The following is a 26899-nucleotide window of genomic DNA, read 5'->3' as shown; positions in this document are numbered from 1 at the left end:
GACGGGCAGGTCGTCTGCCCGGAGCGGCTCTCCGCATCTGCAGGTGTCCCGGGAAAGCGCGCTCTGATCTGTTCCTCTAGGAGCCGGGGGTAGAACCGGGATGCCCAATATCTGATGCTAGTAAAGTCCTTATTCATGTGGTCAAACCTGGATGTTGGAATATCTCCTCAGGCTGACCTGTGTAACAACGCTGGTCTAAACTTGTTAGATGTAGCATCTAACCTAATCGGCTATGTAAGTATAGAAGCATAGAGGAATAATATCGGAAAAATGCAAGCAGAAGGGGTTTTGAGACAGCTGTCCTGCCCCCGCCCCCCCCCCCCCCCCCCCCCCCCCCCAATAAAGAACACCTTAGCAAATCTGACTATTCATAAGCTACTATGTGTTGACAATTTAGGTAGGGAAAGCTTTATATGCACTAGCATTTTTAAGTGTAGCAGAACATGCTTGGAAGAGAAAAAAAAGTATGTACTTCTGAACATTTGCTCTTTGTAACTTCTTTGGTTTTGAGCTTCATGCGCATGGAGCTCCAGTGATAAAATGTGGTGACGACACTGAAACAATATCTGTTGTTCCTCTTTGAATACAGCAATAATATGGAAAGCAGTGTTAATTAAAGGATGAACGGCATAGGATTAGTTTACCTATTGCAAGATGAACCAAGAGAAAAAGATTTCAAATACCCTTAAGCATAAAAGAGTTTAGAGATGATATTACAATATTCATAGAAGTGGTTTGGGGTTTTTTTCTTTTCTTTTTTTAAATCCTTTTTTTAAATGCTGGCCTATGCTGTACAGTGTGTATTACACTTTTTGCTTGGACTGGAGGTACTCTGATCATCATCCAATGTTAAGCATGCTAAATACAGATTTTCAATGATAATTCTTTAAGAACATGCATCCCTGGTATAATTTTGAATACTAAGCATGGTTTTGTTAATATCTTAAATATTTCTTTAAAGGTTTGTCAACATCTGAAAATGTCACAGCAGCCAGTAAACCTTCCACAGCTGAGGGATGTGAAAATGAGATGAGGAAGTAATTTTGGGACAGGTAGTAATTGAGATTGTGAAGTATAGAAACCTCAAGTTGGAGGCAATTCTTGATAATGTTATATTCACTTTCATAGCAGTTCATAGGATAGAACATGGCTTCTTGCCAAAGTATTGCTCATAGCTCTGAAACTGCTGAAGTTGACAGCACATCTAAAAATCTGTGTGCTGAGGACAATGCCTGCATCTGAATGTAGTAATCTGCTTTCAGGTTTCTGCATCAGAAAATATTTACAGTAATCTTACAGATAGATCACATCTGAAGTAGTTCTGACTGTAGTGCTTATATAGGTGTTTTCATATTCATTGAAATGTCAGAAGCAGAACTAAATATTTTTTAGAAATAGAAGTCTACCTTTTACTTTTAAAAGAAGTCATATATTAGAAGCTGTCAAGTCAGTCCTAATGAAAAAAGGATCTTTGTATTTAAGCTTTTTACTGCTACTGATGGGCACTTCTTTGAAAGTGACATTTACAGAATTGTATGAATATGCCAGTGATTTTATTTGGAGTACAGAAGCGAAAACCAGGTCAAAATTTGACAGTTTGGGGATACCTAGAGAGGGAAACGTGTTTGTTGTTATCTTTACTGGAAAGTATGACTTCTTGTCACTAACCTACAGAATCCATTGTGAAAACTATGGCCTCTCAAAGGGAAGAAAATCAATTTTAAACAGCTGGATGAGGTAATAGATACTTGCTGGAATACTACTTAAAGCTTCATTAGATGAGGGACAGTTTTGGTACAGGAACAAATGCATGTCACCTGGTCATGAATTAACTCCCTCAGATTTCATGAGATGGGAAATTTAGAAGTGTCTTGGGCATTAGCAGGTGGTTGTGGAGAAGCCTTTCAGTAAGAGTGAGGATCAGCAGCCCAGCTGCTTTTGAAATGCAGGTGGCTGAAAAAATATTAATTACTTTGTAAGCTATGCTTACTTGTAGAATTAAGAGTACTGACAATAAGGCATCTATCATCATGATGCTGTGTGGGGTTTTTTTGTCTTATATACATAAGCAAGGACTTAGTTAAATGTAATTCTCACTGATCATATATTGCTCTCTGTTTTCTTTGTATTTCTAATTACAAATGGGAGAGTATCTCTCCAGAAGCTAGGCATTATACGAAACCCCACATTTCTGACACAAGGCACTGTCTGTATCTACAGACAACTGTGGTTTATATTAAAAAAAAAAAAAATTCTACCTCTGCTAGTTCGGAGGCTCTGTCATCACACAGATTGAACTCAAAGAACTCTCCTGTTGCTTTGATAAATTTTCTTTTAATCTCCATAATAATGATTGAGATTATCTTCTGACATCCCTGACTTTTCTCCGAAAGATCCCAGAAGGTGTTTGATTTCTCTTTTTCCTGTTTTAACCATGTAGTTTCCTTATATATCCAAATGCAAATGTATTGCCAAGCTTTTAACTCTTTTTACTCATCTTTTGGAACTTCTAAGGTGCCTTAATCTAATCCTTTCATTAATTTCTGGCTTTTTCAGCTTTCTTCAAATTTGGTTGGGTTTTTTTGGTATGCATTCATGTTGACCTGATGTCCTTATCCAAATGCAATTTTGTGCTAATATTAATTCTTTTTTAGTTAACAGTATCGCTTATAGAAAGATAGCTGTGCTTGTTAACTTGCATGAACTTTGACATTACATCTCTGTTGTAAAGACTCCTTTATAGTGTACTTTCTCTGGGTGAGGCTCTCCATTAGCTTTTCAATTACTTCAAGAGCAGAGCAAGTTCATCAGCTAAACAGGTCACTTTTTTCCTGCTGAAGCTCTTTTGTTGACTCTTGGGAACATTGAACTTCACATCACTGCTTCTGATGCTTTAAGTGGGATTGCCCATGCCTTCGCTGATCTCTGTCAGCTACCCCACTGTGCTGTGGTATTATGTCTCCTTTTCTTACACTACAGATTCTATGTAAATATGATGCTTCCATCTATCTAAAAATTCTCTCTCTCTAATTTCTGACCTGAGCTACTGGCCAGTGTGCTTGCTTTATGCTCTTGATTTTGTAATTGTGTAGCGTATTACCTGATTTCTTGTGTTACAATCTATCCATTATTTCCTTCTTAATTTTAATTGTAATCCTTAGGAAGAAGGATATTTAGGTGTTGGAGGTCGTAAGTGAGATGTAAATTTGGGATGCTCTGTGGGGCTTAACAAATGTTTTGACGGGTTTGTCCAAGTCTAACTCCTAGCGTTTACTGAACTGGTACAAATTCTTATGAATTCAGTTAGTGCACTGCTCAGTGCTTTGATTTGGCTATTTAAACTCAGCATTAGAATGTTTTCTTGTAACATCTTTGGTATTCGGGAGTATACAATGGAGAGTTATTACTGTTAGAGTTGCTATATGACTGTTGCAGACAAATGAGAAGTTCTTTGTGTCTCACTGGTGGAATCTTCATATACTGTTTTAGAAATGTTGCAGTGATTTCTTCACAAAGCTTATCCTATTGCCTAATTAGTTGCTTACAACTAGTTGAAGATCTTGAATTTTTACCATCAGTGCCAGATACTACTATTTTTTAAATGCTTTGGCACAGACTGGTAAAAAATATGTCTCTGTATTCGGAACAAGATGGATTTAACCAGGACAGTTGATTATGACTTGTGAGACTAATCCTAGATCTCTGAAATTTAATGGTATTTGTGTACCTGGTATCTAATAGCTAACGATAGCTTTCAAAGTATGAATTGCTCATATCAGTGACAAAGTATCTAAATAACAACTCTCTGTGTGTGTATGTTTCTTCCCTAAATCTTCAGGAAACCCTAAAGCATGCTAATACAATTAGCAAAACCATGAAAATGCAGACAGCCATCTCTTTGTGATTCATCTGTCTGCCTTGTGTCTTGTTCAGGGTGGCCTTTCTGGAAAACATTTTAACGTATTGTAAAATACTCTGCCAAATTAAATAATGGAAGCAACAGTAGTGATCCAAACATCTGTAATTTACAGGGTATGTTGCAGCAGTGCCATCAGTGAAATTACTGGTTTTGCTGGGTTTCCCCCCTTCCCTTTTTCCTCCCTTTTTTTTTCATTTTTTTCTTTTTTTTCTTTTCTTTTTTCAATTGTCCTGTGTAAAACTTGAGGTAGTAACTCTTCAGACAAGTCAGTTTTCTTATCTCTGATTAAATGAAGGTGGTGGAAATAACATTCTTAAAACTGTTAACACAGGTATTCCTCTGCATACATGAGCATATTTGCATTGGAATAGTGAGTCCTGGATATACTTCTTCATTCATTTTTCTAGAACTAGAGTTAAATGAGCTCTAAATCCTAAAAAGGCAACCCCGTCATCTTTTAGGTCTATCTGTATGAAACTTTCTATGCGCCGTTAGCTATTGAAATGTATGGTAACTGACTGCCAAGGTCACTCTGTAATGAAAAATAATCAATTTGTGCACAGTATATGCTCTTATGACTTGTTTTTCCATATTTTCTGGTATTTGGATTTTCTTCCCTTTTTCTCAAGAAAGTATTATTTTGGGTTTTAAGATTGATACCTAAGTGTAGCAGGATTAACATAAAAACAAAGAGAGCCTGATACTTTCCCTCTATCAGTACCTTTTCTCCTTGAGAACTGGGAGATTCCTCTCCCCGCTTCCAAAGATGCTGCCAGGTGATAAAGATATCAAGGAAAGTTCTCCTGCCCCTTTTGATCTAGTGTGGGCTGAAATCTTGGGCCTGCTCTGTGTTGTCTAATGTATCTTACGTGTATGCAGGAAGTCATTGTGGGCTAAAAGATACGGTGCTTCAGATATGGAGGAGCCTTGCACTTGATATCCTTAAGGATGTCTGTATCATATACTCTTTGAGCACTTCATTAAGAGTTTAAATGGTACGTAAGAGAGGTAACCTTTTCAACAGCTTTTTGGGGATAGAGTTTGTGTGAAATGCTAGGTGGAGAACCTCAGGTATCACTAATAATCTCAGGGAGACAGAAAGTTGGAGTATATTTTCTCAGATTTTGGCAATTAGTCTGAGAATGCACCTGAAAATTCCCTATCGGAGGTGGTAGCTAGTCTAGGTTCAGACTCCAGGGATGTGTATCATATTGGGAGATTTAACTCCTTGATCTTTTTACGGTTCAGTGCTATAGGTCTGCAGTCAGCTTAATCTAGTCTGAGGTTGCTCTGCAGTCTTCCTCTTTTCAATTCCCCTTCCCTGTACCTGAATTAGTAGCTGTGCAGGTGCTAGGTGAGCCACACCAGGGAACTGATAAGCTGAAAGCCGACTCTTTCCTTTTTTCCCCAGCTCAGTACACAGCTTTATGGAAAGTTGTTTGGGTAGAAGGGAAGAAATGATAATGAGTGGCTGGGCATCAGGGGAGGGTGAAGTTGAATCTGGAGTTTTGTGTTTGATCATAGCATCATGGAGCCATGGTGTGAACATAGAAGGTGAACGGTTTGGTTGGATATGCTAACTTAATGGCTGGATATGTAAGGGCTTCAGTAAAGACAACAAAATTTACTAGCAGTAAAAGGCATGTGTGTTAAGATTATTTCTAATTACGGAGTGCATAAGGAGGTAAGATTTCAATATTGCTGTTTCTTTAAACTGGAAACTCCTTTACTGATCACCTATATTAAAAGGAAAAAGTTCATTTTCAGCTGGACCTTTCTGAATCACTTTGAAACATGTAAAAAGTGTTCCTGTGCTAATTCTTATGTTGAATTCTTCATTGTAGAGAACTTGAGCAGTGAAGTTCTGATTTACTCCAAGTGATTCTTTCCTGATGAAGATCACAAACTGGTAATTTGTGTGATAGCCTGCAGCAATCTTTGCCCTAACTGCATCCTACGGGCTAGCTCTTTGCATGGAAGAGTTTTGAGCTATGCTTTGAAGTGGAAATCATAACTCTATTATGTGTCTTTAAACACACTGGAAATTAAGTATGCAGATAAGCATATACTGAGTTTGAACACTGTAGTATGTGTGGTTCAGCTTTCCTAGAACTTTTTAAATGAAACAAATGTTAGTCTCTCCTTCATATGCAGTTGCACTATCACTATGCATGTACTTACCCAGTGTAACAAATGCTACGAAGTTGTTTCTTTGAAGACTTTCTTTATAAAATACTTAATAGCTAGTAGTGGTTTTCTTGTTTTACAGTTCAGTTTCCTGAGGTTCTGCTTAAATGATAATCAACAATTAATTACTAATGTAACATATCTCACTCACTTCTTACACTAGTGTTTTTAAGGTGGTTTTGTAGTAGTATTGAAGAAAGCTCAGATAGCAGTTTGTGACTGTGGAACTATTTCTTTCCATAGTAACTGGAGGACACAGCCATATCTTTTGTAGCAAGAAAGTTGTGAAAAGAGCAATGCTTTTGCAACTGAGATCTCCTAAAAACATATTTTAAAAACTATTTGTAGATCCAAGACTATGTAATGACTGTAGGTATGAGACACCTACAAGCTCTTTTGAATGCTGTAGGAATTGCAGCTGCATAGCACCTCTGTGAGCTAGCACCTAGTTAAATTGACTTAGTATCAGGCTTGAAACTTCAATAAGTTTTAGGCATTAAATAAAGAATTTTTAATAGTTCTTTTTTCCATGAGCAGAAACCTGTGAATAGCAGAGCTGTAAGTACTTGCATGGCAACTACAGTTTTATTTGCTTCTATTTGAAACTCCTTCAAACCATGAGAAAAACTGAAAGAACTGAAACTACATCATCTGTTTTCTTTGCTTTGTGGCTTAATTGGGACTTGTTGCCTAAAACAAATTGACGTGACCCACATTACAGGATAGGAAAATGGAACAAGGAAAAAATACCCTAAAATTAATGCCAGTATGCTATATGCAGAGATGAGGATTTTCAACCTTATGTAATAGAAACTTTTTTAAAGGTCACCACCAGCAGAATTTGCATGTTCTGGGCTTAAATATTTCTTGTATTTCCTCTTCACATTCACCTTTCCTGAACTCTGCTCTGGCCTAAATACAACCAAATATTTAATTAACCTAGTAAATATGTAAGAATATTGGCTACATTAAATCATTCAAATACAAGATAGGTACATTAAAATTGTACAAATCTTATTTCTGAATGTTCTGTGGGAGAGAGCTGGTTAATCAAAATAGCACCTATTAAAGATCTTTAAGTCATCTGCACAATTAAAATTGGAATTAATTTTGTCTCATCATCGGTGTTATAGCTGATACAGATATGTTGATCCTGTAGCAGAAGACAAACTAAAATTTCTTTATAAGCTTGTAGTCTTAACCTTGAATTTCTTGGCTTGGTGTTTAAGATGTCAAAGTTAGAATTTTGGGGGGTGGCTTGAAAGAGGGGAGAGAGTAGAAAGGGTACAAAAATTATGCTTGAGTCAAGTAAGTTTACAAGAGGCAAGTTCCACATTCCATTTTGGACATTAATTCTGTTTTGTGTTTGTATACACGTAAAAACAAAACTTGAGAAAATGATTAAAGTGGGTGTGAAAAATATCAGAATGTAGGAAGGCTTACTTTTCTATACAAATCTATTTAGGTAAATAGATAACACAAAATATTTTTGTTCTGTCTTTACAGGACTCATTTTTTTCCTGAAGTGCTAACTCTCTAAGCCTGTTATTGTACTATCTTTAAGTTTGTGGAGAAAAGGTTTTAAAAAAAAAAAGTAATCCAAACTATTCAGATATTATGTGGTGGATGCATTAAATAGTGCTTTAAATATATTCATGTTGATAGTCAGTATTTGTTATAAAACTCTTCAAAGCTGTAAGCAGTGTCATTATTAGTCATTTAAGCTGTATGCACATCTGTGTGTGTTTTTTCCTTGTAATAAATCCTGATTGAAGAACTATACAAAAAAAAGTTCATCTGAATAACCAAAAAGAAAAACCCAAAACACAGCTTGGACAAAATTTGGCTAGCCTTTGAAAGTGATCATCTTTCTAGCATGTTTAGAAAAGAAGCAGGTGCAGATTCAGGATTTTCTCTTACTAACATATATCTCTGTATTCTTTTTTACCTCCTCTGACTTCAGCAGTTATGCTTAGATAAACAGAACTCCAGAGGAAAGTTGACAGCAGCTCTTGTGGTGGCAACAGCTGGTCTCTCCAAACCTCATTGAAAAGTGCGGAGCTAGCACTGCAAGTAGAATTCACTGTTGTGCTGTATTTAGATAAAGAGCCTTTAACAAATCTTATGAAACCGTACAACCTCCTAGAACAAAATTTCTCACTGAGTGTCTTTTTGTCTTTAATTTGTGACTGTTTTTCTCTTAGAAAAACTTCTGTTTCTTTAAAAAAAGCCCAACAAAACAACAAAGCTAGTCATTCTTATGATGTTTCTTTTATGAGTAGATTTCTTCTGAATAAATTTTTTGATTTTTGTTGTGTATGTATGTCTTAAAAGAATCATTTAAATGGTAAGCAATCAGGATTAGTTCACTGTTTATAGCCAAATAAATGTAACTGCATAAGAATAATAATTGAAAAAAAAAAAAAACAAAAAAAAACAAACCCTGGGAATGAGGCTTGATATCAGTCAGCCAGATGATAATCTTAGTCTTGTTTTGTTTTGAATTTTTTTTCTGAAAAATAATTAATTTTCACTTCTTAGTAACAAATCACCTTAGCTTGCAACTAAAAAACTCTTCTAAACATTGTGGTGTTTCCTGTGAACCAGGAAGGTATCTATAGGCTTAAAAGTACTTTGAACTATAACAGCTTATATTCAGAAATGGGCTGACTTTTTAAAAGTATCGACCATCTCTCTTTATAAACTGAATATAAAAAAAGAAAGAAAAATAACCTATGTGTGTCTATTTTACTTCAAGCATATTTTCAGGTAATAGGATTGCAGATCTGATTCTGTGTAGAACAGAGCGAGAAAGAGTGGTTTCTTGCTTCTGTGCAATATTTTGGTAATTGGAGCTCTTACCCAGGATAGGGGAGAAAAAGATTTAATTCCATTTTCTTCTTGAAGAAGAAAAAGTTTGGCTGACTTTCAGTGTTGCAGCTGCTGTTTATGGGCTATACTCGAACAGGAGTGAGAGTGTATGTTTTAAATTCTTGTTGTTGAAACTGTTCCAATCCAATGTGAAACAGAGATTCAGCCTGGTGAGAGTGTGACGGTAGGCCAGTTATGTGCAGAGTCCCCTTCCTTTCTAGAAAGGAGGGGAAAAACTGGGCTTTAGTCTTTGTTCCTCTCTTACAAATTGCTGTTGTGGCTAGTTAAGATTTGACTGTGCATGAATAACGAGCTTCATCATGAATGACTAAAATGGCTCTGTTCTCATACCCTTGGGTATATTTAACAATGTGGTTTAGACCTCCGATGAAATTCACTGTTCCCCAGTGCAGAGGAGAGAACTGGATCTCTGGTCTTTCACATCCTGATTAAGTGATGAATTCCAGGAGATGGTTCAATGGAATTGCTTCATCTATGGAAGGGAGGAGCTTCCTTTCACTAGGGAAGCAGGGTGCTTATGATCCTAGAGATTTTTTATGTATTTTGTGATGCATCTCTCTTCTTCTCCCCACCCCGCTCCAGTTGGCCACCTTCAGCATCTCCATGATCAGCCTGCTTAGCTGTCGGATCCCGAATTTATGACTTTGCTCTTGTTTTCAGTATTTGTATTCTTTGACTATTTGTATACGAGCATACTTTACTATGAGAAATTGTGTGGGGATTGAAAATTAAGGACCTTAAAGGTTTATGTGAGGATTGATTGTGGAATAAGGAAAAGTTCCTCAAAGACTGGAGTAAAAATCTGTGACATGGCAGCAGGAGAGCCAAATTTGCGTTTTATTTGGCTAATTTATTATTTCAACTTTAAGTTCTGGTCTTTGTGTTTTCTTTGAACTTATAGCTCTTTCTTTTCCATCCATTTGCCTGTTACTATCTAGGAAGTTTCTTATTTAGTTTAATAAAGTCCTTTGATAATGTGCACAGGTATCTTTATAACCATGTAGACTAGATTATATAAAGTGCAGATCAGGGATCTAGTTTTTAATAAGAATAATAATAAAAAAGCCACTGTCTTTTTCCTGATTTCCATTAAGGTTGCAGTGCTGAATAAGATTTCTTAGATACCAAAAGGAAGAATCAATTTTGTATTACAAAGAATTTATATTGAATTTGTAAAACTAATCTTTTACCTTAAACTTTAGATCTTATCTCTAAGGTCCCTGCTGTTATGATTGTTTGTAAAAACAAACAAACAAACAACCCCCCCACACACAAAAGCAAACCAAAAAACCCCAAAACAAACCACAAACGCGCCCCCCCCCCCCCAAAAAAAAACCCAAAAAATTTTGAGTATGGATATTTGTGAAAATTTAAGGTTGGCATATTTTATAAGTGATACCATAACTATAGTAAAAATGTCTGTCTCTGTTCTATCTGTAAAGTAAACGGAGAGAAAACAGTAACCCTGTCTCCCTTACAAAATGAAATAGATTTTGTAAAAGCACATCAAAAGCTCAGATTTGTCCATTAAAAGTGTGTTTTTCTACCCTTGGTACACTGAATGAAAATTAAAGATGAAAATCTCTGTTACTTCAGAGTAGCACTTGCAATCATTACGGTGTGTGGACTTCTCAGAATGGAATGGTTCAACACACATGCTTATTGAGTCTAGATTTTAAAATATGTATCACAAAAAGTGTGTATATATACATACACATATATGACCTGTCTCACAGTAGTGGTGGTGGTGGGGGAAGCTCGTATTTTAATAGTCAGGGGGAAAATAGTATCAACAGAGAATGCTGTAAACTTCACTTTAACAGATATTTTACTCAAAATACTTATTACTGACCCTGCCCAAAAAACCTTTGTGGAAAAACTGTTTAAAGTAATTAACTGTGGTTTTATTACTGAGAATGGCTTGCAACAGTTGTCTTATCATTAATCATACTGGAAAAGAGAATTTGGCAAAAATGTCAAGTGGTAGTAAGCCATGCTTATACAAGAGAGGTTGTTTTCCGTCTTTGCACTGCTGCTAGTTCAGCTCTATTGGTGGTAGGACAGTTCTATTGTAACCTGTTTTAGTTTTTTACATCTCTCCCATATGTGTTTTTTATCACTCTGCATTTTGCTTTTAAAACGAGCTTGTTCTAAAGTCGCCCTATGGTCTAGCAGATTGATAATTTTTACTTCTGAAATGCTATTTTTAGATATTTCTCTGAGGGTTAGTGTTGTGTTGTTTTTCCCTTTAACTGGGTTTTTCTAATTTATAGTTACTGCTTGTTGGTGTGCACCCTTCTCTTCATATGATAATCCATAATTGCTTCTGTATTACTTCCTAATGCACCTTTGTGGGAAATAATTACACACATTACAAAAGCTTAGCTTGAAGCTTTGAAGCCTGCCTTTATTTTTGTGTTCATAGTTGACATTTTTTTCCCTCTAAGCTTCTTTGCTTGTGCTTTTGTAGCGATCTACAGGTGGAATTAATGCTGCTAGTCTTGATAGTTAATTTTAGAAAAGCATAATTGACAAAAATAGCATGGAGTGCATAGTTGTAGCAAAACTAACCTTGAAAATAGTTTTAAAATTTGAAACAGTTATACAAGTGAGGTGAAGAATAATAATTTTGAAAGTTATTAAAGCAGTTTGAGTTGCTTCAAAAAAGAACCAACAGACAAACCTGCAGTCACAGCATTTGAACACAGTAGAATGAGACCTCGCAAGAAATCTGTGCTGTTGACTTTGCTATCCCAATCTTGAATTGTATTTTGAAAAAATATATATATATTCAAGTTAACCTTTGTCTTTCACAAAACTAACCAAAATTATGTTGTCTGGTATTTTGAGCTATAGCATTCAGAGAGATACATGTGTAAGCTGTATTTTTCAAGGTGTGTGTTAATGTATGTTGTTCATGGGGTGTATGATCAGTTTTGTAGCCCTTTTGGTCCATCTTCCTTTTGGTCCATCTTCCTTTTGGTCCATCTTCCTTTTGGTCCATCTTCCTTTTGGTCCATCTTCCTTTTGGTCCATCTTCCTTTTGGTCCATCTTCCTTTTGGTCCATCTTCCTTTTGGTCCATCTTCCTTTTGGTCCATCTTCCTTTTGGTCCATCTTCCTTTTGGTCCATCTTCCTTTTGGTGAGTCTGAAGAGTTTCTCCATTTTAGCTGTAGCATCCCCTTTCAGGAAGGAAGATGATTGTCATTTCTTGGGACTACATGTTCTTGCAATCAACTGATTTTTAAAGGGCACAAGATAAAGCTGTGGGTACTTGGTTAAAGGTCGACATATGTGTGTTAGTTCAGCTTGGGAGCGTATTACAGAAAGGTATTCTGTAACCACTTATGGGCATTCACTCAGGCAAGATCTAGTTTGGAGCAATCCCCCCAGGTATGTATAATATAGACTTCAGGTTCTCGGCATCACTTGTATGCTCTATGAATCCACTTGCAGTAAGATCCAGTATCTGGCAAGAATGCATGTGGTTGATTTTAAGTAACTCTTAGAAGACTCAAAACTACACTTTAGAAATTACCCATCTTTTATTCTTAAAGTAGTTAGCAGGTTTCACATGAGCAATCACTACAGGATATTCGGGAAGCTTGGTAGAGGAGTCCCAACACGGAGAAAGTTTCTTGAGCGAGGGCCAACTTAACAAATGCGAGCAGGCAAGCTTTGTGTCCAGACTTGTGTTTCAGCTTATGCTGATGGATTTAATGTCCTTAGAGCTCAGGCACCGAGGCATACATCGCAGCAAAAATACTACAGTACAATGTGCTTGGTTTCATTCCCTGCTGTGTTTGATGTTGGAGGATTAAGGGGAGGGGAAAGGATCAACTACCCAGGATGCTCTGTTAGGAGGAGTCAGTGAATTTCATTGTCGTCAGAACTAGATTGCCATATGAGTTCTGAAAAGCGTTTGGCTCCTGAGGATAACTGCTCTAAAAATAGATTTGGAGGAGAGGTTTCTCTTGGGTTCAGTTTCGTGTTCCAGCTGAGCTGGCTTTAGGAAACTTGTTTGCTCCTGTTGCAAGACTACAGTGAGGATAAATCGTTTCTTATTCTGCCTTCAACGTTAATTTTGGAGATATCGACACACTCCTTTGGTGGAAATCGAGCACTAATGTTATGGCTGACGACACAGGTATAGTCCTAATCTTTTTGCGAACAAATGGAAAATGCCTAGTTGCAAATACTGACTATGTCTGATTTTGTAATCAGCAAAATAACTGTCTTACTGTGGTATGTTGGTGTTTTCCAGCCAGTTTGCTATTCTAGTCTGTATTAAAGGCTGCCTCTGTTCTCTGATAAAATGCTCTCTGGAGTAGAGGTATTTCATGAGTTTATGGCAGGTGGCTAATTGTAACTTAGTTTTTGCTTGAGTAGGACACACATTTAATATAGGAGACACTGTTTTGTCTTGAAATACTGACTTCAAAGTTATTTTTGGAGTAGGTGAAATTACTAGGTGTCTTTAACATGCTAAAGTAAAAGGAAAAAGGTTTTCATACATTTTTATCTAGGTGTGACTCTTTATGTGGGGTGGGTGAGGTATAGGACTTTTAAAGATTTGCCATTGAGGAATAGAGCACACTTTAAGACTTTGTGATGTCTGCATAAAGACATCTGGTGGTGTAAGCACAGGCTTACCAGATATGGCAAGTGACCTACTTCTGACATGGCTGGCAGCATGTGCAGGGAAAGGGCTTGAATTGAGAATTAACTGTCTGGAGTAAGCTGTGAGCCAGTGTCAGTCCTGGCAATGTTTTGTTCTGACCCTATGTGTAGGTGTATCTGTGCAGACCATAGGTAAATTTTATGTTACATAATTTCATTTATATTAAAGTGTTGCCCGATTGAGCTGCCGTGGTTGAATTCTCAGCAGGATTTTTCAAGAGTTTTGAAAATAATTTTTCTATAAGATACAAGGCTGCAGCATAAAAATGTATCTTTGTAACTGTTGCTGAATGATATTTTTATAACAGAATCTGGTTTTGAGTGATTTGCATGAAATAGTCTTTTAGACTGGAAAAAATGAACAGCTATGCTTGATTACTTAAATGTCTTCCCCACCCCCCCATTTTTCTGTTCTTCTAATAAGTAAAGCCTCTTTCTTCAGAGGCAACTAGCAGTAAACAGTAGAAAACAGTAAGGTAAATGAGTAAGTGTGAAATACAGTAACATTCTTTCCTGTTTGCCTCTTCTAATACCTAGTTTGCTCTAGGACAAAATTGTAACTTGAAGTAATTTAAAATGTTTTTATCCTTAAGGTTTCATTTTAAATACATACAAAGTTTCCATTGACTACATTGGAACACAGGAATAGGGAAGTTCGGCTGTAACATAGTATAATTGTTTATTTCGGAATACGAACATTTTCAGCTCAAGAATATGTTAAATAATTTTCACATACAGTTGATCATATTTCTGAATGTACTGGCACATGCTGCTTGTCTTTGCCTCTATTTTCAGGCAACCTGTGCATCTTTCCCACGAGAGAGATGTATGACAAGTTATGTATATGGCCCTTGCTCATGTGTGATTAGGGTACTGTGCGGTAGCAAGCAATACATCCCTGATGTGAAGCTAAGTTGTCTTGGTTTCTCTCTGAATATTATTGGACAGCCTATGCCAAGGCAGCTTTTTGTTTAATATAGAAAAGAAATGAAATAGTTGGTATTTGATCTTTGTATGGAGTAGTCTTAACAAAAGAACTTTTTTTTTTTCCCCTGATGAAATGCTGAGGTGAGTAAGAGCTGATGTGAGTCCATTTGGGTTTTTTTATTGGTCTGAACTCAGTATATAGCACAATGAATGTAATAAAAGGTTAGTTTATTACAGCTGTGAACCTGATGGCAAGCAGGGTCTGAAAGTACTTCTATATATCATCTATTACAGAAGTCAGTCAGTCAGTCACCAATCTCTCATTACTCATCATTCAGAACTACTTCATTTTATTCTAAAAAACAATCATGTTGATATTTAGCTGGTGAGAGTATTTTTTGTATTTTTCTATGATCACTGTTGATAAATACATCAAACATTACTTGCAGTTAGTATGATAAAGTTAACTCACCACCTAATTATATTATCACAATATTCATGACAAAGTTCCTCAAGCATTTAAAAATCTGTAAGAAATAGTTTTACTTCAATAACTAGGACTGAATGTAGCTGAATGGGCAAAGGCTGGTGCTTATAAGGGAATAAAGTGGAATAGGCTGGTAGACATGAAACTGCCGGCAAGTGCCAGCCTTGCAGCAGTAGTATCGGGAGGCAGAAGAGCAGACCTTGAGCTTTGGAGAAAACCCACAGGCATCTTTTTGGATGCACATTTATTTACTGCATGTATCCCTCTTTCTCTAAAATGATTCTAAAGCAACGGACCAAGCAATTTATGTTTTCTCTAGTGGTGATGCCTATTTGAAACCCCCTACCCACATGATAGACTGAGGTCTTTCTTTTCCCAGTAGTTTGTTTATAACTACTGTATTTTTTTATATACACTTACTTTCCATATGTGTGTTTATAAGTGAAGCTGTGATTTGCATTAGGTCTCTGTCTCATCCTTTTACTTGTATGTTCCATGGGACTGGAAGTTTAAAGGTATTCAGCATGTAGTGAATCTCTGCTTGATTCTAAGCAACAGGGAAGATACTTTTAGTTGGTAGAGTGTCTGAACTTGGAGTCTTACCCTTAATATATCTTAAATTTTAGGCTTCTTAGGCTATTTGAATTTTCATGTTGATTCCATGAGCTAATTCAGCTAGCTTTGAAACTTCCTGTGGAAGAAACGCTTTTCTTCCAAGATGTTTCTGCTGGTCATATTGCCCTCTGGTGGCAGTTTGAGAACTATTGGCACAAATGCAAAGCATCTCAAAAATGTTAAGCTCTGTATAAATACACACTAAAGGGGAGGAAGGGGGGGATTTCCAACTAAGTTGTTAAGACAAATTACATGTGGGTCTTTGGTGTTTGGTTGGTTGTAGGGCTTTTTACTTAAATAATCATTGAGCTTCCCACCGTAATTCACAGAGTGATGTGAAAAGCAAGTTAATAGTGGTGAATTTAAAAAAAAAAAAAAACCAAACCCCACACAAACAAAAAAACCCCAAGCCCCAAAAAAGTGTTACTCAAATATCTTGTATTCTGTGTAGTCATAACAAAAAAGATTTATAATTATAGATCCTCAATCATAATTTTCTAACTTTTACACAAATCCATTTTTCCTACTTGTTTGCCTTTTAACAGAGACTAAGCATGGAGGAGGCAAGAATGGAAAGAAAGAAGGCCTCTCTGGAAGCTCGTTTTTCACCTGGTTTATGGTAATTGCTTTGCTGGGAGTTTGGACATCAGTAGCGGTTGTCTGGTTTGAGCTTGTAGATTATGAAGAAGTTCTAGGTAAGAATTTTAAATCTTAAGACACTTCTAATAATTATGATATACATTAAATGGAAGACATTTCAAATTTCTAGATAGCTGAATTGACTACTGCAGTGTTTGCAAATGACCTACATGATAAAAATAGGTACTGTGGTTCAAAAAGTACATTTTAATGCTGAACTCTGTTATGATGTTAAAATGGGATTCTCATAAGAATGGAAAAGGTTATTAACATACTGCATTTATTAAAGAATTGAAGAAATTTCCAAGGATAGATCTGGATCTCTTTGTAACGTGTATGCTGTAGTTCATTTGAAATGACAGCGAAATGTGCATTGTTTAGGTTTAAGCTCTCAGAAACTTGCAGCTCTTTGTTGAAAGTGGGCAGCTAATGTTGCCAGTCCTCTGATGGACTGTGTTGCCTATAGAGTCAGGACAACTGATCAGTCATCCTCTTGTGAATGAGCTGTTGAATGACCTCAGTTTTAAGCTTATAACAGTAATAATTTTATCTTGATATGACAATGTTAAGATAATATTGTTAATGTAATATCTAAGGGCAAAAATTAATGTCTCAAATCTCAAGATGTATGTCCACAGGTAGAGCTATTGTCCCTGATCTTGTAGGCTTCAACATGCGCTTTTGCAAGCTTTACAGCTTTACAAGTCTGTTGGTACATGCTTTTTTGATCTGGACTGATTTTAAGAGAAGCTTCTGGTTGGAAACTTAATTGGGTCTAGTGATGCAAATAATGGTTTCTATATTTTTACCATGCATGCAGCCAAAGCAAAGGATTTCCGTTATAACTTGTCAGAGGTCCTACAAGGTAGGATATTAGAGAAATAAGATTGCTTTACAATCCTTTGGCTAAAGACTTTGGTTTAAATTTTTATGTTTTTAGTTTTTTTGGAGAATTACTATTCTTCTACAATGACATGACTCTCAGTCATTTCTCATCTATCTCATTCTTCATGGTTTTGAAGATGATACAATTCTTCTTATTTCTAGAGAATTACATTTATTCCACGAGTCTGTTGTGTTTAACCATAAACTGATAAAGATCCTTTCTAATTGATTGCTTCTGTACAATGGTGATGGCCTTATTTTTGTCCATTCTAGACCCAAGTCTGAACTTTTTCTTCCACAAAACTGTTTTCTAATTTTCTAAGTACCATATGAAGAACTATATTTTATTTATTTTAATGACAATCAAGTTCTGCTTCCGTTTAGAGAATGACAAATGTAATAGTAAACTGGCAAACTATAAGGACTTAGAGTTCTGCACTGTGCAGCATTTCAATCCTATTAAAAATTATGTCTGAATTTTATCAAAATTAATTAGATATCTCTCTAATAATTTGGTGATCCTAGGATACTTCTATTCCTGGATAGCACAATTCTATGCTAAAAATTCTCTTCAAATAGAAACTGGGTTCTCCTTTTGCTCATACTTAGGGCTGGTAGAGCTGCAGTTTCAAAAACAAAAGTGAGAAGTCTGATGTATTCACCTATAGTCACCTATAAAAGGATGGACAATTTTTTTGTCTGCAGTGAATATTACACAGTTGTTGATAAAATTATGAATGTTTTTCCTTTTTCCAGGAAGTAGGTTTCTTACCTTCTATTAACTTGGCACTAAAAATTATATAACTTTTTTTTCTCTGAGAATTTAGAATAGCAAGAAGCATATAATCAGAAAACAAATGGCGAATATTTGATTAATTCTTGTTTTATTTTTTCTTTTCCCTAAAACTTGTTGAATGTTCCTTGTGAACATAAAGTTTATTCTGAGCAAAGTATGTTCACATAAAGCACATCACTTAATTAGAGGTTTGTTTTAAATCATAGAATCATTTAGGTTGGAAAAGACCTTTAAGATCACCCAGTCCAACCATTGACCTAACATTACCAAGTCCACCGCTAAACCAGTTAAGGGTAGAGTAGCAATTCCGTGTTTCCTGGCTTGGTGGCTGGATTATTTTTAATGAAAGGAAAAACTAGGAATCATTAAGATTGGAAAGGATCTCCAAGATCATCAGTCCAACCATCAACCCAACACCACAATGTCCACTAAACCATGTCCCAAAGTGCCATGTCTAACTGTTTTTTGAACACTTCCAAGGATGGTGACTCCACCACCTCTCTGGGCAGCCTGTTCCAATGCTTGACCACCCTTTCTGTGAAGAAATTTTTCCTGATTTCCAACCTAAACCTCCCCTGGCGCAGCTTGAGCCCATTTCCTCTTGTCCTATTGCTAACTACATGGGAGAAGAGACCAGCACCCACCTCACTACAACCTCCTTTCAGGTAGTTGTAGAGAGCGATAAGGTCTCCCCTCAGCCTCCTCTTCTCCAGACTAAACAACCCCAGTTCCCTCAGCCGCTCCTCATAAGACTTGTTCTCCAGACCCTTCACCAGCCTTGTTGCCCTTCTCTGAACATGCTTGAGCACCTCAATGTCCTTCTTGTATTGAGGGGCCCAAAACTGGACACAGTATTCCAGGTGCGGCCTTCCCAGTGCCGAGTAGAGGCGAACAATCACCTCCTTGCTCCTGCTGGCCACCCTATTCCTGATACAAGCCAGGATGCTGTTGGCCTTCTTGGCCACCTGGGCACACTGCTGGCTCATATTCAGCCAGCTGTCTACCAACACCCCCAGGTCCTTTTCTGCCAGGCAGCTTCCCAGCCACTCTTCCCCAAGCCTGTAGCGCTGCATGGGGTTGTTGTGCCCGAAGTGCAGGACCCAACACTTGGCCTTGTCGAACCTCATCCAGTTGGCCTCGGCCCATCGATCCAGCCTGTCCAGATCCCTCTGCAGGGCCATCCTACCCTCCAGCAGATCGACACTCCCACCCAGTTTGGTGTCGTCTGCAAACTTACTGAGGGTGCACTCAATCCCCTCATCCAGATCATTGATAAAGATATTAAACAAGGCTGGCCCCAAAACAGAGCCCTGGGGAACACCGCTTGTGACCAGTCGCCAACTGGACTTAACTCCATTTACCACAACTCTCTGGGCTCGGCCACCCAGCCAGTTTTTACCCAGCGAAGAGTATGCCTGTCCAAGGCATGAGCTGCCAGCTTCCTTAGGAGAATGCTGTGGAAGACTGTGTCAAAGGCTTTACTGAAGTCCAGGTAGATGACATCCACAGCCTTTCGCTCATCCACCAGGTGGGTCACCAGGTCATAGAAGGAGATCAGGTTGGTCAAGCAGGACCTGCCTTTCGTGAACCCATGCTGGTTGGACCTGATCCCCTGGTTGACCTGCACTTGCCTGTTGAGCGCACTCAAGATGAACTGCCTCATAATCTTCTCTGACACCGAGGTCATGCTGACAGGCCTGTAGTTGCCTGGATCCTCCTTCCGGCCCTTCTTGTAGATGGGTGTCACATTGGCAAGCCTCCAGTCATCAGGGACCTCCCCTGTTAACCAGGACTGCTGATAGATGATGGAGAGTGGCTTGGCAAGCTCCGCCGCCAGTTCCCTCAGTATTCTCGGCGAGCACCAAAGTAAATGTGTGGGAAAAAAGAGTAACTTGTGTTCAGTCTAGAGTCTAGGAAATGCAGAAAGGAACTTAAAATATTTGTAATATTCTCCAGGAAATTTTAAAATATGGTTAAGAAGAGTATAGCTAAATCATTAAAAAAAAAAATATGGTAACAACCTAGCATTGACAGTCAACTATGGCACATTGAAAGCACTGTCCTGGCAACAAACTGCTGAATCGCTACTTTTTTCTTCTTCGTCTCTTTGCATTTCTAGGCAAGCTTGGGATATATGATGCTGATGGAGATGGAGATTTTGATGTGGAAGATGCTAAAGTATTGCTAGGCAAGTACAAACACAGGTGGAATAATTACATAATCCAGTTGTCATATTCATGTTTGGTTTTTGTTTAATGTCAAAACAATATTTCTGTTTTTTCCTAATTGAAGAACTTAAATTGATTTAATTGTGGTGGGTTTTTTCTAAATACAAGTTGTAGGGTTGTGTGTGCAACTTGTAGCAAGTTGTGTTCTTTTTCTTCTAATATAGCAGTGTAAGTGGAAAGTATTTACTTACAGGATGATTTTGAAGTTAGGTGGTTGATGCTGCTGTATTGACTGTTCAAAAGATGGTTGTGATTATTAATTTATCAGACACAGGGCTTAAGATGCTTCAAGAATGAAAACATTGTTTATGTTAACATGTTAAGCCAGGTCCATTTTAAAATTACTTCCAACAGGCCTTTGTACTTCTTAGATGACTATTTGTTTAGCATATTTTTCTACTGTCTTTCCTCTATTCTGAGTTCTCCACAAGTCTGTTCATTTTCTTTGCCCTTCAAAAATCCTACATGACACGGATTTTTCTTCTTTGACATTGAAGCACTGGTTTTAGGCTTCTGTTTCTTGTAGTTTGAGAGAACATCTTTCTGCTCACTATGTATCTTCAAAGAGAAATTTCAGTCACTAGACATGCTTCATGATATTGCCAGCCTACCTACATCTTCTAGCAGTTAAAGCACCAGCATCTTCAGCTTCACAATCAAGCATTGGATACATACTTCTTGCATACCTGATGTTAGAAAGTTTACTTTTCTTTAATTGATTTGTTCAAATGTAAACCTATTTTGAGCACACAAACCTAGCAAGTTAAACAAATAAATAAAATAACAAAACCCCCCAGCATAGTAGATAATAGCTTGAGCAGAGGGCAAAGTGGAGTGTCTGAAACTAGTCAAAGTTATCAATAATATATCAATAGAATATTAGAACTGTAGAATCGTTTATGTTGGAAAAGACCTTTAAGATCATCAAGTCCAACTGTTAACCTATCACTGCCAAGTCCACCGCTAAATCATGTCCCTAATCAGGATGTCATGGCTTGCTATTTGTCACTCATAGTCCATCAAAATCAGTTTATCATAATTTTATTTTTGCCCACTTATATTTGCAGAAATAAGTCTTTTTGGGGGGGGAGGGGGGGTCATTTGTTTAATCCCTTCATGGTTAAAGAAAACCCATGCAATCAAAATTACTGAACCAGCTTGCAGTGATGTGAATGTGAGAGGCACTCCATAGAGTCTCCAGTGCTCTGAATGACTTCAGAGCTACAAATTGGGTGTTAATTATAAATGGTGAATAAGATAACACTTTGTATAATTATAATCCTAATCTTTGTCTGTTATGTACTGTATAGAAAGTGGATATTAATCTCTTGTGGGTCATATTAGTTGGATTCAGATTGCCAAGGTGGTAGACAGAAACATGCTGCTGCTTTGTTACATCTCTGTTTTATGCAACTTGATATAGCTGGGAATCCTGCCAGTACATGACAGTGTTTCTATTATAAGCTTGTCTTATCACGCATTTAAACCTTATACTTCAAATGTGACATTAAAAGGTCACAGATCAAAAGTTATTTTTATTGATTTTGAATCCTTGCTTAGAAATCTGATTTAACCTCATTTAAGAGTATTTTCTGTGGTACAAAGGAAATTGTAAATTTTGAAAAGTTACATGACATTGATAAAAATTACAAATACAAAAATATGTATTCTTCTAATAACTAACATTATTAATTGAAGTTCCCAGTAAATTATTGTGCTTGTTTCTATTTAACATTTAATATGAACTAAAAAATGAACAACAGTATTCAGAATAAAATTATTTAATTGATGCAGAAACTGGAAGACTACATTCCCTCTTGAGGAATTTATCTTCCAGAATTAAGTCTTTGTGGTAAAGAAAATCAGATAGTAAGCCTGTATTCAACTGCATTAGGGTAACTTTCCAAATATTGAATGCATAGCTGCTTTTATATTTTATCTGTGAGGATTTTGTTAGTACATATGCTGTGTTTGAAGACTTGTTACTTCCTGGGATTTTTCTCTGGGTCATACTACAATAAAAGCAAGTGGTTTCTCTGATAATTTAATATTGACTTAAAAAAGAGATACTATTGTTTGATATTTAATGCTAGGAAGTCTTATGCATTTTTCTTTTCTGTTCTTCAGCTATTGCTAAACTACTGTATACTGAAATTGTGGCATATACAGTGGTTTAATGTTGTCCACTTCCCTAATCTTTAGGTTTTGCTACAAATTTAAAGATTTAATTTGCATATTAATGATAATATATTTTAATTTAATTTTGAGAACTGCTTCTGCCAGCGTGAGCTTATTTTGTATTTCAAAGAATGGTTTAGTAGCTGATGACCTAGTTTTCTGTACTGCTTAGGCACACCTAAATAGAAGAATTAAAATTTACTATTTTATTTCTTGTATGTATAAGGTATGATAGGGTCTGTTCTTTTATTTGTTGACATCAAAGGAGGTTTGATGATTAAGTTCTCTTGAGGTATTTGTGTAATTTTACAAAAGGTGTGCAAGAAGTGTGTGCTCCCTCTCCCTGCCAAGTGCCGGGTGGGGGGTCCACCTAAAACCAACCACAAGTATTTGTTGAGTTAGTTTTGTATCCACTTATAAAAAAAAAAAAAAAAATCCAGGGTGGAAATGCAAACTTGTTGGGAGCTAGTCTGTAGTTACCTTGCAGATTCTTTTTTCACAGGTGTTTGTGAGGTTCTGTTTACTGAATTCCTTTTGGTAATGGGAAGAGAGGCTTCTTAATCTGCTCCTTTGAGGGCTGCTGTTATCAGTAATTCTCTTCCTGCTTTTTGTCCACCTCACTCTGTTCTTTGAAGGAAGTTACTCCTCACCTCTGTACTTGAGAACTGAGTACAGAGAAACAGTGGCTTTAGTAGTATTACAAAAAATGCCTGTATAGGGAGTACCAATGTCTGTTGTACTAGAATCTTTGGAGCCGAGCTATTTTTTTTTATACTTCAGTCCTTTTTAACAAGGAAAAATATCCTGAGAAATTCTACTTAAATGGCTGCAGTAGTTAGTATAATTTTGGAACTGCAGCTACAGAAAGTCATCAGTATATTGTTCTTGTGCATTTAGTTCAGAGTAGTCTGGCTATGCAGAAAATGTAAAAAACCCCAAAAACAAAACAAAAAAACAAAACAACCAAAACCCTAGTGTATCAGCAAACAAAGGGTAGTAAACAGTAGAATCCGAGCTTCTGTGAACTAACTTTTTTCTCCTTGTTCATGTATAGTAGAAAAAGATGTTTGCAAGCAGTTGTAGAAAGATTGCACATTCAGAAAAATGTCTGGTGAGATAATAGGAGTTAAAAGAATGCTTTTGTACAGTTCAGCTGTTTAGGATAAGTTTCATACTCTTTATTTTTCTCACATTCTACTGTAGCACCTTCAAATACTAAAAGCTTGCATATGGTCATTCTTGTAAAAGATGTTTGCAGGAGAAGAAAGGCTCTGTCTTGTTAAATGAATGTAGGCAAGCCCTGCCCCATTGGTTGGGGTAACAGTGTAGAACAGATAAAGATTTTGACTCCCTTGATTACTGTTTCATTTAAATTGTAATGTTTAGACTTCTCTTGAAATACAGTAGTTATTTCCTGTGAGTCACTGATTTAGCACAGTATGGCTGCCTGATTGGGCAGTTCCATTTTTGTCACCATTTTCCAGGCACTTCTCACCATGCTTATGTGTGCTTATCAATATACGAGTTTTACTTTGAAAAGCAGTTCTTCTCGATTATGGGGATGAATGAAGACCAAACCCAGTTTGAGTATTAATTAGCTTGGTTTTTTTATTTAACTCTTTCTAAGAACGAAAAAAAAAAGCTAAGCATATGAAATAATGTGTTACTTTCTGTAACTCAGGCTGAAGTGTCTTCCCCCCCCCTTTAGATTCAAAGGCCGTTATATTACCCTTGGATAGTTTTTGTAATGAAAGGCTGTGGGGTTTTTTTGTTTGGTGCTTTTTATGGTAAAGACTATAAGACATATTCTTCCAGTTTCTATGGTTCCCTTTGGTGTCCTAATATTTTCAAAGAAAATATGCTGCTGTACTCCATGTTATATTTTATAAAGACAATTGCCCAATAGTCTTATTCTTGACTTAGTGCAAGAACAGGGGCATCTATATGGTTCTTCATGTGCTTACAGAAATGCTATCTAAAGCTTGGGGTCTCTTGCGAGTGGTGTTTGTGGGTTTGTTGGTTTTTTGGTTTGCTTTTTTTTTTTAATGCCAGATTCCAACAGAATAGAATGATACAGATATTTATAATGCTGTGTTTATAACTTAGATTTTTAATTTATTTATTTTTATTTTTTTTTAGATTCAGGTTTCCATTCTCAAGTTGAGATTTCTTTCTTCAGTAAATACAATTACTTTGCTTTATGTCTTTACATCTTGCTTGGTCCAAATTTTGAAAACAAATTAGAATGATGACTGACTACCGTGCATAAAGTTAAGTCTATAAAATTTAATTTTTATAGAACTAAGCCATGGAAGAAGTTGGAGAGGGATATTTATAATACCTTGATTGCCTCCTGGATTCAATCTGTCATTTTTAAACCTTTGGGCTATCCAGTGAAAATTAAAGAGAATGGCTGGTCACTCAAGTAGAGGTTCTGGACATCCAGGTACAAGGATGTGGAACATCATGGACTTGGAAGTTTCCTCAGAATTATCATTGATACTTTCACTATGTACTGTAAGAAAAATGTGTTGAAATGTGTTAAATGTCTCTGCCATGAGCTCCTCTATCTTGAATGTTTCATTAACCTGCACCTAATACTGCTTTGTCGTCTGCATGTGCAACATGTTCACTTAATTTTATGTCTCAACAATCTGTCTTCACCCTTAGCCCACTTTTCTGCTTCTCCTTCCAACACAATCGAAGGTTTGTTCTGGTTAGAAGTGGGGGAAATTCCTCCCTCTCCTGCTTTAAAGCTTAACAATAATTGACATTTGTCATTGTTTGATCATTCTGTTGTACTTTTCCCAGAATGGAAAAGTTGAAATGTTATTTAGTAATAACTGTAAACCAGTGGATTTTAATGCAAGAAAACAGGAGGAAAAAAAGGAGAGCATTAATCATGGCTTATTTGTATTCTGCAAACACTGGTTAGATTGGTGGGTCTCATAGCCCCAAATAGCAACTCCTGGTATCAGAGTTTAGAAGTGACGAGCTCTGTCTTTGCTGCTCTGGCCATCTCTACTTTAGCTGTCTTCAGCTTGCTTTAGATTTTATATGTAACAATACATACACCCTTTATATTGGCTACGTATTAATTTTTATCTAGTGTTCTGTATATCCTCAGGTTTGGAATTAATTCCTGAGGATCAAGTATATCGTGTAGAATATATACCATAGGAAAAAAATGATTGAGAAGCATGTTAAAAAAAAGCAAACAAGCAAACAAACTGCAAAACAACCCCCCAGCAATTAGAGTTCTCACTTCTAAGCAAAATCAAAATTCTGCATGGTAGAATAAATGTTATCCTTAACAGTATGTCTGTGACAAGTTTGTATAAATACTGTTTTTAAATGTTATTCTCAGCTATCAGTTGCAAGCTCTCAAATTTGAACATGATGGTTTAAAAAAAAAAAAAGGCAAATTGAATGATTTTAAGTAGTGGAGGATTACTGTTAAAGAACTGTCTAAAGGTAAATGCTGCGGCAAGAAAACTGAATATAAATGGATTTGGTTTTAGGACTAGGAAGAAGGGAAAGCAAAACTCCCGCCTTTTTTTAAAGATTTTTGGCATAGTATTGTGCATGTTTATTGTCCAAATTATAGTCTGTACTTTGAAAGATTCAACTTTCTTAACATCTTTCTATTTCCTAATTAGCATTCCTGTAAAGACTGCTGTCTGTGACATGAGATGTCTTTCACAGATCCTCCTTTTACAGTTTCCTCTTTCCACCTAACTGCTGTCTCTCTTTTTTTTTTCCTCCTTCCCTCTCTTTCTCTCTCTCTTTCTTTCCTCTATTCTTGTGTAGGCCTGACCAAAGATGGCAGTAATGAAAATATTGATTCCCTTGAGGAAGTCCTTAATATTTTAGCAGAGGAAAGCTCTGATTGGTTTTATGGCTTTCTCTCATTTCTCTATGATGTATTGACTCCTTTTGAAATACTAGAAGAAGAAGAGAGTGAAGCTGCAGATGATGTTGATGGTACGTCACAGAATGAAGGGGTTCAGGGAAAAAAGACTTGTGTTATTTTGGATTTACAGAACCAGTGACTGAGAGACTAATTTGTTGGCTTTAGAAAATGTCCATGAAATCATCAGTCTTAATATAACAGGAATTTATGGCATTGAGGGGAAACTCCCAAATGGACACTATATTGAACTAAAGTCAGCTATGCCAATGTAGTTTTGCTAGTTGAAAGCCTTTCAGTGACTTTTCCATTTTTGTGACAGAACGACAAATACTACACACTTGTGTACATATGTAGAATAAAACGTGTATCTGCGGTTGTATAGTTGGTTTCTGTATGTGCTTCAATTTGTGCATTTGTGCACAAAGCTAATTGTAATAACCTTTACTGCTAACACTATAACATTTGTCTTTTTAGCAAACATTAACTGAAGCATTTTGTAACAGCTTTGATTGTATTCTGGCATGCCTGCGTTATGTAAATACATATTTATATG

At 36.6% G+C, this 26899-nt stretch overlaps 1 protein-coding gene across 1 annotated transcript; it reads left to right on the top strand.

Moving 5' to 3' along the window:
* The first annotated feature begins 13129 nt into the window (after positions 1 to 13129).
* On the top strand, positions 13130 to 26485 carry ASPH (aspartate beta-hydroxylase). The gene is made up of 5 exons (XM_075706417.1): positions 13130 to 13145; positions 16253 to 16402; positions 17167 to 17211; positions 20147 to 20215; positions 26244 to 26485. Exons 1-5 carry the CDS (start codon positions 13130 to 13132, stop codon positions 26483 to 26485), a joined length of 522 nt encoding a protein of 173 aa, XP_075562532.1.
* The last annotated feature ends 414 nt before the right edge of the window (positions 26486 to 26899 follow it).

This window comes from Pelecanus crispus, chromosome 2 (genome assembly GCF_030463565.1).
Source record: "Pelecanus crispus isolate bPelCri1 chromosome 2, bPelCri1.pri, whole genome shotgun sequence".
In the NCBI taxonomy this organism is placed as follows: domain Eukaryota; kingdom Metazoa; phylum Chordata; class Aves; order Pelecaniformes; family Pelecanidae; genus Pelecanus; species Pelecanus crispus.
The sequence above is the reverse complement of the archived record's forward strand: the minus strand, read 5'-3'. Positions and strand labels throughout refer to the sequence as shown.

Bases quoted from the DNA above. Each gene is read 5' to 3' on its own strand.
- ASPH (XM_075706417.1), top strand. The intron at 16,403-17,166 runs GTAAGAATTTTA...CCATGCATGCAG, and splicing joins AGATTATGAAGAAGTTCTAG to CCAAAGCAAAGGATTTCCGT. The intron at 20,216-26,243 runs GCAAGTACAAAC...ATTCTTGTGTAG, and splicing joins AGATGCTAAAGTATTGCTAG to GCCTGACCAAAGATGGCAGT.